At 39.5% G+C, this 13770-nt stretch overlaps 1 protein-coding gene across 1 annotated transcript in view; it reads left to right on the top strand.

Annotated features, from left to right (window-relative positions):
• The window catches only part of BCAT1 (branched chain amino acid transaminase 1), a 56048-nt gene that overhangs the window by 37342 nt on the left and 4936 nt on the right, over nt 1–13770 (top strand). Inside the window, 5 exon segments of the mRNA XM_079305120.1 lie at nt 175–338; nt 1697–1839; nt 7446–7531; nt 9173–9313; nt 10445–10519. Coding sequence (XP_079161246.1) covers nt 175–338; nt 1697–1839; nt 7446–7531; nt 9173–9313; nt 10445–10519 — 609 coding nt within the window.

The raw sequence follows: 13770 nt of genomic DNA, 5'->3' as shown, positions 1-13770 counted from the left end.
CTTGGGGGAAACTTACATAAATATTTTTTATTCATTGCAGAGCTTTGCACTGTCTGGTAAAGCACTCTCATGCTGCAGTTCCACTGAAAGCAGTGTTTCAAAAGCTGGTGATGCAGCACCTCATGTTTGAATGATACCAGTAACTTCTGATTTGTTTACGTTCTCTATTTTCAGCCTTCCCTTGGAGTGAAGAAGCCGACCAAAGCCCTCCTGTATGTCATACTGAGCCCTGTGGGCCCTTACTTTGCAAGTGGAAGCTTTAATCCAATATCCTTATGGGCAGATCCAAAATATGTAAGAGCATGGAAAGGGGGAACAGGAGACTGCAAAGTGGGAGGGTAAGAAAACGTTATCCCGCATTTTCTACACAGCTCACAAAGCAGATTTGGTTTTTAGTGAAGTATCTAATCTAGCAGGAATAGAGATATTAGATGCAGTAGTTAAACAATGTACTACAATGAAGAGTACAAAATAGTACTTTGCAAATATTATTTATGCAACTCAGTTGCATTTTTTTTTTTTTTTTGGAAAATTACAGCCAATTGATTTTTTTGCAGCATCTCAAGTTGAGGAGCTGCACCTGGAGGGTGTACATGTAAATACTTTAGCTCTTGCCCTTGCAGCAGTTGACACTGAAATTACCACTTTGTGCTGCATCATCAGCATCACAGCCTGCTGCCAACAGAGCAGGGAATAGCTCTGGCTGCTGACCTCCTTCCTTAGATTGTCCTACCCCGGAGTTTCTTTGCTTGGCAGGAAGTCAGTTCCTGTCAAGTGCTGCTAAACTGGGCTGGTAGAATAATCAGAGGATAGGAAAATGTCTTTCCTTCATTCAAGCTGATGTTCTGAACCTTTGCTTGCTTATAGAAATACATTGTTTTTTGTGCATCCTTCGTACATCAACTATGAAAAGGAGTAGTCTGGAGTCATTACTGTCTTGATTTGTGCCCAGAGATGAGAAACTTCAGTGTGGTCAGCATTTTGGAGCTGCTGACTTTGAATCTTGAAGGTTGTTGAACATCAGAAGCAAGGAGTTTTTTTCCCCCCTGAAAGCAGCAGGCATTATTCAGTCAGGGTCGCTCTGTAGGTAGCATTTAGAAAAATATTTGCTCCTAAAGGACTTGGAATTCATCAAGAGACAGTTGCATTTCCTGAAGATGCCAGTTCTGTGAATGTCTCTTGTTAGAAAAAACCCACCTCACCTCTGGTGATATTATGCTCCAAGAGTTTCATCTACCAAATATTGCCCATCTGACTTGAGGTAGATGAATTAAAAAACAAAACAAACAAAAAAAAAAGCCAGGAAAACACACCCAAAAAACCCCCAAAAGATGAGGGGAGTTGTTGCTCTCTCTCCAAGATGCCAACTGTTAATAAAGATAAATGCTTTCTAAATGTTTTAGTTGCAATGATTAGAAAAGTCCAGAATATGGAACAAGAAGTATGTTTAAGACAATTTGGATGGATATGTTTTGAATTGTGGTGCTGTCCAGCCCTTCAAAGTTGTTGGGTCATAGGTACAAATGATCTAGTAAATACTAATGGAGTATTTCCAGTGAAAATACCCTAGGGACAAACAGTGACTGTTGTAGAGTGCACTTCCTCATGAGGTAGATGTGCACAAAATCTTGTTTAAATTGAGATGATTCCCAACAGGTACTCATAACTCTTTGTTTTTGTTTTTTTCTTCCTTAAGGAATTATGGTTCTGCTATTTATGCCCAGCAGGAAGCCATGGAGTTTGGCTGCCAGCAGGTTTTGTGGCTCTATGGAGAAGATCACCAAATAAATGAAGTTGGAACAATGAATCTGTTTCTCTACTGGACAAATGAAGATGGAGGTATGGTGAACATAAAGCATGAAAACTTTAACAGAGTAGACATTGGCACCTTAATCCACAAATTATTACTAGAATACAGATCATATCTTTTTAATGAAGATGGTTTTAACAAAGGAAATTCCTATTCTCTTCTGAAAATTACTAGGTGACTGTTAGTTGTAATAGGAGATTTTGGAGCAGCTATGAGTGCTGCCTGCTGATAACAGACTAAACTGATGGGCTGTGCTCAGAAGGGCAGAGTTCATCCATGCACAAGGTCACACATCAGCTTTGGTGTCAGCAGGGTGTTTGGTCTTCAAGGAGATGTTGGCTCAGAAGCAGTGCAGATGTGCTAAAAGGCAGCTTACAACTGTGCAACTCTACAGACTTTGTAGCTTTGAGTATGAGTGGCTCCCATCATCACTTGGTGGCAAGTCAAATATTCCTGAGCAATATCCAAAAGTATTTCAGCATCCCGGCCAAAACTGTTTTCTTTGAAGATTCTGAGTTTCTGTCCAGTGGTGCAGGGGGAGAGAAGTATGTCAGTCAGAGTCTGGTATCACTAATGCTCAGAAGATGCTTTCAAGACATATCATTCTTGAACCTAATTTTACCTCTTTCTACCCACACTCACCTCTGAGCAACGTGCATGCTGATTAAAAACTGTCTAGTTAATGAGCAGCCAATTATTTAGGCATCTCAAGAAACATCCATTGGGTATGCAAGTATTCAGTGCTTGAGATGTGATAGCTGCACCTGAAAACTGGTTTGGAGGACTATAGACAAGGGAATGATAGGATACCTTGTGACTTGTGTGAATCTTGGCTCTCCAAGAAAACGAAGTGTCACTGAATTTTTGCACAGGTGCAGGGGTCAGACTGGTTTCATTGGAGTGGCATGGTTACCTTTGAAAACTGTCAGCTTTCTGACAATGCACAGCTGCAGAAAATAGACAGCATTTTGTGGGGAAAGCAATGTGCCTTGGATAATGTAGTGTGATCTGGATCCAGCTACCCGACTCCCATCTCCAGTTCTGTTGCTTGGTCTTCTGCAAAATCTTTGCCACATTTGTAAGAAGAGGGATAATACTCCCTCAGTGTTGAATGAGTCTGTGAAGCTTTATGAATGAAGTGATAAATATTAGACATTTTCTTGTTGTCACAGTAGCAGTTGAGTTTTCACTGTAGATAGATGGCCAAATTTATGCCTTGTGGAACTTAGCTGGAAAAACATGAAAATAGATTTTGGCTCGTTCTGCCCATGGAAAGACACTGAAGCAGAGACATAATTAGAATTCAATGTTCTCATTGTACTTAAACCAGGAATATGCTGGAATTATGCAGCTGTAGCACGGTATACTGTTCCAAAGATCTGCCAATCACTGTGTTACCAGTGCACTGCTGAATGGTGCTATTGTGAGGTGGCTGTGGCAAACAACTTGTAATTCTTGCCACCCAAGCGGGCTGTCTGCTGGCAAACCTGTCATTTCACAGCACAGGGCATTATCCTCATGGAACACTTTGCTGTCTCCCAGGGTGTTGAGTAACTCTTAATTTGTGGGATCTTTAGCTGACAATCACTCATGCTGCCATCCTGTGTCATCACATACCTGCCTGTGGCTTTGCATGGGGATTTAGAATGTGCTTGTCATTGTGTTCTGTCTCTTCACAAAGGACACTAGCTTAGGCTGTGGTTTGGTTTTGTTATGCAAATGCTGCAGCTGAGAAGGATCGAAAAAAGTGAGGCTGAAATTGCAGATCATCATCAAAAGAAAATGCCCTTCTCTGTGTGTTCTGAGGTCACTGCCTAGAGCTGAATTGGTCTCCTTGATTTATAACCAGCCCAGTTAAGCCTGAACTGGAGGACAGCCATGCTTCCAATGGGAGTCTACTTGCAGCTTTTGCTTATATTTTCAGTTACAGCATTTGCCTAAAGGTGACATTTTGTTCTGGATGGCAGGAGGAGCCTGAAAAAATATTTTGTTTGTAACATCAAGGAGGGAGTAGGAATTAAAAAACTACTCAATTTTTGGTAAAATAGCAGCGTGACTTGTTCTTATATTCCCACTGCTGCTCTGAAACTTATAATAGGCCAAAACTGGATCCCTGCTACTGTATAAACACTTCTTCATTTATCAAATCCTATCTACAGTTTATGTTCACTAAGCAAAAAATTTAGTCACCCTACAATCCCTTCCACATGCCTCTTCAGAGCATGTCACTATCCAAGAAGCTCATGGCATTGAATCTCACTTCCTGTCACAATGTGTTCTTCTGCCTAGAATATAGGCTTGGATTTGTGGAAAAGCCTAAAATTTAAACATATGTCCAACCCAAAGATTGCTAACTATGAAATCCGTGTGCAGTTTTGAAAAACTCTGTTTCTTCAAAATGATTTGCTACCATTTGGATTCCACTATCTTTAACATGAAAGCCATTGTGAGGAATATTCACAACTATTTAATATTTTTGTGCTGCAATTGAAGTGGTCATTAATAGCACCCACTTCAAAATTCCATAAATTATAAAGTAACTCTGTTAAAAGATTCTCTGGAACAATCAGGTAAAATTTAAGGCAAGTTTACTAAGTATTCTATTGTTGGAAAATTAGTTGTGCCACAGAAGTGTCTTGTACAATTACAGTACTAACAAAACGACGGTTGTTGCTTCTCTTCTTGTAGAGAGCCTCAGCAACAGAGGGGGGAGGGGAGAGCAGCAAATAAATGAGGTGACAGACAAAGCAAAGAACAAAAAAGTAATTGAAGAAAGCAAATTAACAGACAGATGCAAAGGTAGTGATTGGGTGAGGGAAGAGTTGAAGAAAAGTCTGAGGGAGATAAGGAGAAAGACCCAGAACAAACTGGTAGAACAAGTTAGCTGTTAATAGTAGTGAAAACAGGGTTTTCTGAGTTCTCATTGATCCCGAAGTTGGAATTTATCACTTTGGTAAAAGATACATTTAGGTGAATTTCTTGGCATGTTACAGCATGACTAGTACTGCAGGCATCCCGTGAGTGTAATCTTATCTGCTTTATGTTCATAAGTACAAGCATTTAAAAGCTGAAGTTGTGTAGTATGAAACACCTTGTTTTAAGAACCCCTTTAAACACTCTAATGGAATTCGGTTGTTAAAGTCTATATCAGGTTTAACAGGGCACTGGGCAGACAGTACAGTGCTCATATAACAATAACAGGAGTCAACTGAAGAGAAACCCTAACATTTCCCTTCAAATGCTTTTCTCCTGCTTTCTGCAGATATACATTTTAAGCCCACAAACATAATTCAGAAGGTAAATGGAGTCTGTGGGCTCACTGTCTGTTTTTTGAGAGATGGACACACTGATGTCATATGGAGCCTGGTTTGGCATCAGTTCACAGAGAGGATGAGCTTTTGGCGTGGCATGTTGGATAGTGTTATCATGTCTGCCAGATACCAGGGGAGTAGCCCCAGGCTGGTAGGCATACTTGACAAAATTCTACAGAGCAGCCTGTCTGGAACATTTTGAGACTTTCATGGCTTGTCTACTCAGTGCTGTTTGGTGGCTGGCCTGGCCTGGCACCTTTTCAAACCAGCTCAAATCAATTAATTTGTTATTGAGCTTAAACAGGTCCTGGACAAGATTTGTGGCAACATCATGATATCAAAGTCCACAGTATTTGAAGTTTTCTGTTAAAGAAAGGAGCATATTAGATTGTGACTGGGTCGCAAATACAGAATATCAGGTTCTCAGTGTTTAGAACCAGGTGAGCCCTGTGGCTCATGGAAAGTTTTAAAGCCTTCTCCTTGTGCTAGTTAGGACCAGACATGCATCACAAGTAGGAATGATGCTGGACAGACTGCAAAAAGGGAATGCTGTTAATTCCTGACTGTATGAGAAAGAAGAGATGGCTGATGTAATTAGAAGTCAGGGTTAGGTTGTGAAATGACACCGTGGGCTAGTCAAACCAGAGCAAACTGTTCTACAGCAGCATTTCAATACATTTTGGTATGGCACTTTACACCTATTACTGATGTATGTACAGATCCTCATAAAAGGAACATGGAAGCACTGGTAAGAGAGTTCTAATTTAATAAATGGAGGGGTGACTGCATTAGAAAGTAACTTTTTTGAGAGAATGAACAGTGAGTAGCAGATGCAGTGAATTTATCCTCCATTTCCCCTATCCCATTCCAGCTCCCAATGCCCCCTCTTGCAGTAGTGGGGGAGCCCAGGATATGCTCTGTACAGATCTGGCAGGCAGTGCTTGTGTATCTTGAGTACTGAAGACAGCATTGAGCATCTGATCTCCATCTGCTCCCACAGACCAAGGGCAGATACCATATTTCTCTCTTTCACCCAGCTGCAAGTATTCACAGGATCTATAGAAATACTTTAAGGAGAGGTTCTTGTTTGAGAAAGGTTCAGTGATCTTTTTGCATCCAGGGAGAAAGGGGACGTAAGATATATATCTTCATGCTTTTATTGGGTTAATTGTGTGACCTATGTGAAAAAAACCAACAAAACTGTTAATAGTTTGTGGATTGAGCAGGGATAGTATCCTTATAACATAAAGAAAGAGAAAGGATTGTAAGTAGGGAAGTAAAATGGTTAGGAAAAATATGAAAGACTGAAAGACTGTGGATGTCTTGACTTCTCAGTACAAATTTGAGACTATCTTAAAAGCCTCTGTCTGAAAAGAGTAAAAGGTCAGTCTTCTTTGATAGTAGAAACCAGTGAGTGCACTATGTGATGGCTTAAAATGAAAAATATTAACTCTGCTGCAGAGATCAGGTGGAAGAAAAAGGCTACATACAGACTTGTGTTTTAAATATTTACTAAGCATAAATTTTTTAACCAAATGTTTATTGTTTACTGTTCATCTACCATTTCACTAGTTTTGTTAGATGAACACTTATTTACTGCTCTTTTTCAAAAGCAAAGAACACTAGCTAACATACCAAATTACTTGAACAACTTGAATTATTGTTGGATTTTTCTTTCAATTGCTCTAATTGTGTAAAGAGAAAATTAGCATGGAAAAAGGGTGTCTAGACTACAACAAAGGATCATTAAGGAAGCCTCCTTCCAAAGAGGGTTGGCAAGATTTCCACTGCTTGGCTGGTTCATTAAATTAACTTCAGATTTTTTGGTAAATGTTTCATATTTCTGCTGTGAAATGATATACTAAATCCCATATTCCTGAATAAGTAAAACATTTCGGGGAAAGTTGTGGTCTGCCCTAGGATGGTTTTCCCTCTGCCTTTCTCTTGTGGATATGGAGAGTGAGCCATTTCATAGTTTGCAGTAGTAACACAGTGCAGTTACACAGTTATACCTGCAATGCACTGAGGAAGTGCTACCTATAAGGCATTAGACATGTATATATTAATGTATTCAATATGTTTCTTCCCCACCCACTGAACTGTACACAAAAGATTCCAAACACTCAACAACAACTGAGTATCTTATTGTGTTCTTGAAGAACTCTGACAAACATTGCATCTTATGGGATAGGGATTATTTTTGATGCCACAGAATCATGGAATATCATGAGTTGTAATGGACCCACATGTTTGATGTAATATCAGTAAACTTTTGTTTGTTTCTTAGTTTGTTTTCCAACCAGTGCTTCTCTTTTGTTTGGCAGAAAATGAGCTGGCAACACCACCTTTAGATGGCATCATTCTTCCTGGAGTGACAAGGCAAAGCATTTTGGATCTGGCACTCAACTGGGTGAGTGTTTTGACAGTAATGGTTTAAATTATCATATTGTAACTTCAGCAGAAGTAAACATTTCTAGTGCTCAGTATCTTAAAGTTCAACTTACTTAAATCAAACAATCATAAACGAGTCTGGCCTCCTGGAATCATACAAAGGCCTGGCTTGGAAGGGACCTTAAAGACCCTCTCATTCCAACCCCCATCCATGGGCAGGACACCTTCTACTGTCCCAGGCTGCTCAGAGCCTCATCCAACCTGGCCTTGGAAGCGACCTTCAAAGGCTGCCTCCCTGCAATGAATGGAGGCATCTTCAACTAGATCAAATTGCTCAGAGTTGGGTCCAGCCTGTCAGAAACTCTGCTTTCCAGGTCCCTCTGGATGGCACCTCTTCCCTTCAGCATGCAACACAACTTGGTGTTGCTGACAAAACTTACTAAGTGTGCACTCAGTCCCTTTAACCTAATGGGAACTAAGGAACTAAATTCAGGGATTCTCAGGAGCATCATCAGAATACTCACACCTGTCGCACAGAACAATACCAAGCTTGTTAAAGTAGTTCCATGTAGTATTTAACATAAAAATTCTCATTAAATCCTCTGGTACCAACAACATAGAGCAAGGGAACAAAGAATTACCATGCATGACCATAGCTATATTTCAGTCTTCAGCTTATTATTTCTGCATTTAGTTCTCATGCTTCCAACCTTGTTTCTACTAACTAGCATGCAGCCTACCCAGCCACAGTCTTGAAATCATCTGTCTGTTTCCCATTCCTGTTCTGTAGTGTAGCAATCTAAGAACTTATTTGGGCACCTTGAAATGCAGCAAACTCTGCCTTAGTGTCTTCAAAGATTTTATTGCAGCATGGATATGGATGCTACACTGCTAAAGGCTCATCAAGCCCAGTATCCTGTCTCCTGGATTTGCTAGGATTGTGCTTAGAGTGGAATAACAGGGATATCATGTACATTAAATAAAAATCTCAAAGTCTGATGAAAATTTTTTTTCTTGAAACACATCCCTTCAATTGATTCCTATGCATTCTTCAGCTCTTGTAGAAGGTAAAGCACTTTCAGTACTAAGACTGTCAAGAGCAAATAGCTTTACTCATACCTGCAGTACAGTTAATTTTTGTATGTGACAGCTGTGTGCAGGCTACAGTGGAAAATTACACTGGAGATTAAAAAACCACATCACGTAAATTGGCCTAGCAGGTGAAATTAGTGAACAGAATGTATCTTGCTTAGGAATTGTCTGAGAGTGGGATGCAACGGCTGTCTTGACACAATTGAGTAATTTTTTGACATACTCTAACAAGCTAGATACCATGAGTAGAGAGATCCAGTGTTCCATAACAATTCTTCTTTGTTATTCCCTAATATGATATTGATATTCTGCACCAAAACAGAGGGAAGTGCCACTTAATCATCAGCATTGTCTGTGGCAAACCACTGGCATCTTTGCAGGGCATTCTTTTGATGAAAATCTACCTTGTGTGATTCTGAGATGTTTGAAACAATTATTAAAGATCAGAGTCAAAACTTGACTTACTGTCACTAGGCTAAAAGTTCTATTGAAAATGTTTCAGTTTAGAAAAAAAATACTAATGTTTTAAACCTATTTATAATTTTTATGGTTGCTTCTTCTTGTGCAGGGAGAATTCAAAGTGTCTGAGCGATACATTACCATGAGTGACCTGACAGCTGCCTTGGAAGAGAACAGAGTAAAGGAGATGTTTGGTGCTGGAACAGCTTGCGTTGTATGTCCCATCTCTAAAATTTTATATAGGGGCAAGGTAAGGAAATGTCTTTTTTTTTTTTTCCCCTTCTTTCTTCTGAATTTTATCAAAGTTAATTGCAACTGGAGCCAAAACCAAGTGAGATAGAAAAGGTGCACTGCCTGGAAAGATGAACAGTGTCAGTATGTTGTTTCCCAAGTGAATTACTGGTTCTCAGAAGGGAACTTCCCCTCTTGTCTTCTGGGGTTTTTCGTAATAGCTGAAAATAGAAAATCTCAAGTTCTGGGTAAGTGAAAGAAAAAAATAGTTCCCAGCCTGTTTGCAAATGTAGAAAAATACATTCTCCCTCATTCTTTTATTCAGTATGTTTTGCTAAGGTACCTAGGAAGGGTGAGGAGAGAAAAGACTTTCACGGGGAACCAAATTTCTGAGCCACTGCTGTCCTTTCTTCTCAAGTTCCTCTCTTCACTCCTTATTGCAGGGATCCCAGCTCTGATGGAAGAGCTATTTCAAGACAGTGCACCGCTGCTTTCACCTACTATTCACAGGGAGATGTCTCCTGCACAGGTGGAATTCCCCAGGCATTCAGACTGTTAAGCTGACTTTATGCTATTTAGTCAGCACAACGTTAGTTCAGAGGACTAGGGGTAGTGCAGCTGCTTAAAGGGTTGTGTGTCTGCTAAACATGATAAGTACAATAAATGTCTGTTAGGTGATAATTCCAGAATTAATAAAATAGAATAAACGTATTGACATTACCTGATGCTTAGATAATACGAGACATTGAGGTGCTGAGTGATAAGTATTGTAAATATAAATGTTGGATTTCTACAGAATATACTTTGAAATGAAATACTGTATATAATGTTACTACTCTTGCCTGCACAATATTCCCTCAATTTTGGACAAATCTCTTGGAAGGCTTAGATTAGCCTTTATTGAATACCAGTGTAACAGTTTAACTCTTAACTTTTCAGTGGTTTAGCAATGTCCTCCAGTTTAAAAAAACCAAGCAACCAGATACCCCCAAACTGACCAGCTTTTCCTACTCACAAGGAGGGCCAGCCAGCATGATAAATGCATACTAAAATTTTTGGCAATGATAAAGTATTCATATATATGTCAAGCTATTATTACATGTTATTCTCTTTCTCTCTCCCCTTCTCCCTCTCCTTTATTCTATGCCAGCACTTGCACATTCCAACTATGGAGAATGGGCCTGAGTTAACAACCCGTTTCCTGAATAAGCTAAGTGATATCCAGGTAAGGTATTTCCTCTTCTATAACCAGATAAATTAATAAAAGGTGAATATTTGAAAGGAGTGGAAAATAATGTTTTTGGTAGTGATGCTCTAGATGGCTTTATATCATAATACAGACCCTAGTGTGATTATTTGGTCAATTTTCTTTCCTTCAGAAAGTATGATAGGTTTGAAGTATAATTTTTCCTACTCGCCTTGGAAGCTGGTAAGAGTTGCAAGATATTACTATTATCAGTGAAATCTAATACTGTTGCTAGAGGTTGCTTTTTAAGGGAAAGAGACAGGATTATCAAACATCTTAACCACAATCACAAATGAATATAGGTTAATCAATAAGGAGATGAGTGAGGCAATTAAACACTCACTGGGCACAGCCAGCTGATTACCATTTCTATATCTCATTATCTTTCCAATCACATGGTCACTTCTCATTCTTAAAACAGTTCCCTCCTCTATTATTTGCTAAATATAAAAGTCTGTTTGGAATCTGTGCTTTATCTCCATGTCTGGGCATAGGAACTAATACTGTTACAGGTAACATCAGTGAGCAGGAGGTGATGGCCCTTCTTATTTAAGTTGCCTGGGTTTTTTTCTTTATGTAGTGGAGTTTATGGTGTGGGGGATTTGGGAATAGAAGAACATCTCAGTAAGTTACAAAGCCCCTTTATTTAAGATCTGATAGCAGTTGCTTGGCAGTATTGCCAGGATTTCTTCAAATTGAGTCTGATGGTTTCTGTTCTACATTTTTGGCTCAAAATGTTCTTAGATTTGCCACCAGAATTTTCATGTTCCTGCCAGCAATCCTGTGATCTGTGTCTTTCTTACTTGAGATAGTAAGCAGCATTAAGACACATGTATCCAGCCTTTTCCCTAGGGCATCCTTCCATGCCCTCACTAATCACAGAATGTCAGAATGGGTCAGGCTGGAATGCCCAATAGTGGTCATCTGGTCCCAACTCCAGCAGAGTCATCCCAGAGCACATGGCACAGGATTATGTCCAGGCTTTTGGAATATCTCCACTGAGGGAAGATTCCACACCCTCTCTGGAAAATCTGTTCAAGTGCTCAGTCACTGCACAATAAAGAAGTTCTTCCTCATGTTTAGCTGGAACTTCCTGGACATCACTTCCTGCCCATTGCCTCTTGCCATATCATCCTGATTTCCACCACCAACTAAGGCTCAGGAGGAGGTGGAAGAAGTGGATTGTTATTCAGCATTGTCTTTCTTGGACCTTTTCATTTTACTTGCCTGATGATGCGGACCTTTTAATCTTTCAGCTGTGTAGGTAGTCTGTGTTCATTAGTTACGTGCCAGGAGTAAATTTATTACTCCTGGAAAATGCTGGACTATTATGTATATTCTTAATTCTGGGTTATTTTCCTTCTTTAAAAAAATCAGGAGAGTTAGAGCACATAATCATTGAAAACATAATTTTGAAGAGATTGGTGTTTGCTTCCCCATTAAGAGTCCATCAGTGAGTTGCTGGTTGTGTTTCTGCACCTTCCTATATGTGGAGAGATGGACTCATATCCAGAAGGACCTCATGATGTCAAACAGAAAATAATGCTGCAACACAAAAAATGGAGTATATAATCTTAAAGTGTAAGAGGAGAATCTTTGACCAAGATCTTCTATATTCTCTACCAGGAGAAAAAAAAATAACATCTCTTTGCATTATCACTGGATTATTGTCACATCATTTAGACAGTCTGAGGCTGTAGTTCCAAAGGAACTTCCAGTTTTGAAGAATGAAAAGCAATAGAAATAGCAGTCAAACACAGCTTTGGTCTCTATGCTGTTCTGAACTTGGGCAGTGTATCCATTTCATGTTGAACCTTGGGGATTTGTAAAAAAGTAGAAATTCTCAGCACCACCATGTCCTGCATGTGAACCTGTGACCACAAGGTGCAGATTCCACCTTTGCTGTAATTATACCAGTTCCCCTGTGTACAGTACATGCTTCTTATTATTTCATATTCTCTTCATTATTGTGTTTCCAAGTCTGTTTTCAATGCTGCCTGTTGTTCTTTTGCAAGTCTGCTGTGTTCAGTCTTTAGATATGAACAGCTGTTCAGTGGAACCAGAGTTGGAGTGACAAATCAAAACTCATGAGCAGAACTGATTCAATTTCTCAAGCCAGTTGAGAGAGACAGTGGTGGCACTGCAATGCACATTTCCTTTCCTGTCACTGAGTAGATATCATGATTACTAAAGGCTGATAAAGACTGCAAATTAAAGAACATACATAATATAAATGAATGGTGTGCTTATGAATGAATTAGTAATAGTACTCTCTTCCATAGCTGCTTGAGTTAGAAGATTTAGGGATGAGGTTCTTTTCTTTGGGAATATACTCACTAAAATATCACTCATGTTTCTGTGGTTTTGCATCCGTACTTTGAGAATAAATAAGCTCTTGCTATGCCCTTTAAGACATAGAATAGGCTGCAACTTGGAAGGGATGGATAAAAAGATACATTGCTTATGCTACATGTTATTAAATACATTTAAACACTTCAGGCAAGACAGGAGAGAAGAGACATTTAATCAAACACCATTTCTTTCACTGGGCAGGAAAGGACTGTGTATGTGTATATTTTTACAAAGAATGACCTGGAGGTGGTGGACAGTGGAAGAGGGACCAGATTAACTAGCCCGAGATTACAAAGCCCTTAAATGAATTAAAAATGGAAGCAAAATCTGCTTTTATTTGTGGAAAGAAATAATTTTCATTGTGGTATTGCGTCTTTATTCCCCTTTCAATTCTGGGAGCAGGCGCAAACTAGTCAATTGGCAACTCAGGCTGATTCTTGCAAAAATTTCCTCTTCTTTCAACTGCAGAACAGGAACAGCAGCGTTAATAATGAAAAAGTAGATGTGATAGGTGGGAAGGTCAGTTAGAGGCTTTGCTGCTGGAGTAAAGAGTAAAACACAAACCCACTAAACACCATTCCTTTGTGGATCTAGAAGTGTGTTTCTTCTGGCTCATTCTGATTTGGAGATGTTGTCTTTGCTTTAGTGACCTGTTCCCTCTTTCCCTGCTGATGCAGAACCTGTGCTGGAGGAACATCCTTTTTTCCACTTTGAAGAAATTAGGTGGTTTTTTAGCCTACGTAAAGCCTTGAAAATCAGTCTTCATTTTTTGGTTGAAAGTTCCTTGAATATAACGCTATAAGGGAGAGGACTCCCAACTCCTATCTGCTGCTGTCTCTCCACCTCTAAATTATTTACCTGCTTGAGCCCTGTGTATG

The sequence above is a fragment of the Erithacus rubecula genome (assembly GCF_903797595.1).
Source record: "Erithacus rubecula genome assembly, chromosome: 4".
Taxonomy (NCBI): Eukaryota; Metazoa; Chordata; class Aves; order Passeriformes; family Muscicapidae; genus Erithacus; species Erithacus rubecula.
This window is presented reverse-complemented; position numbering and strand designations above follow the sequence as displayed.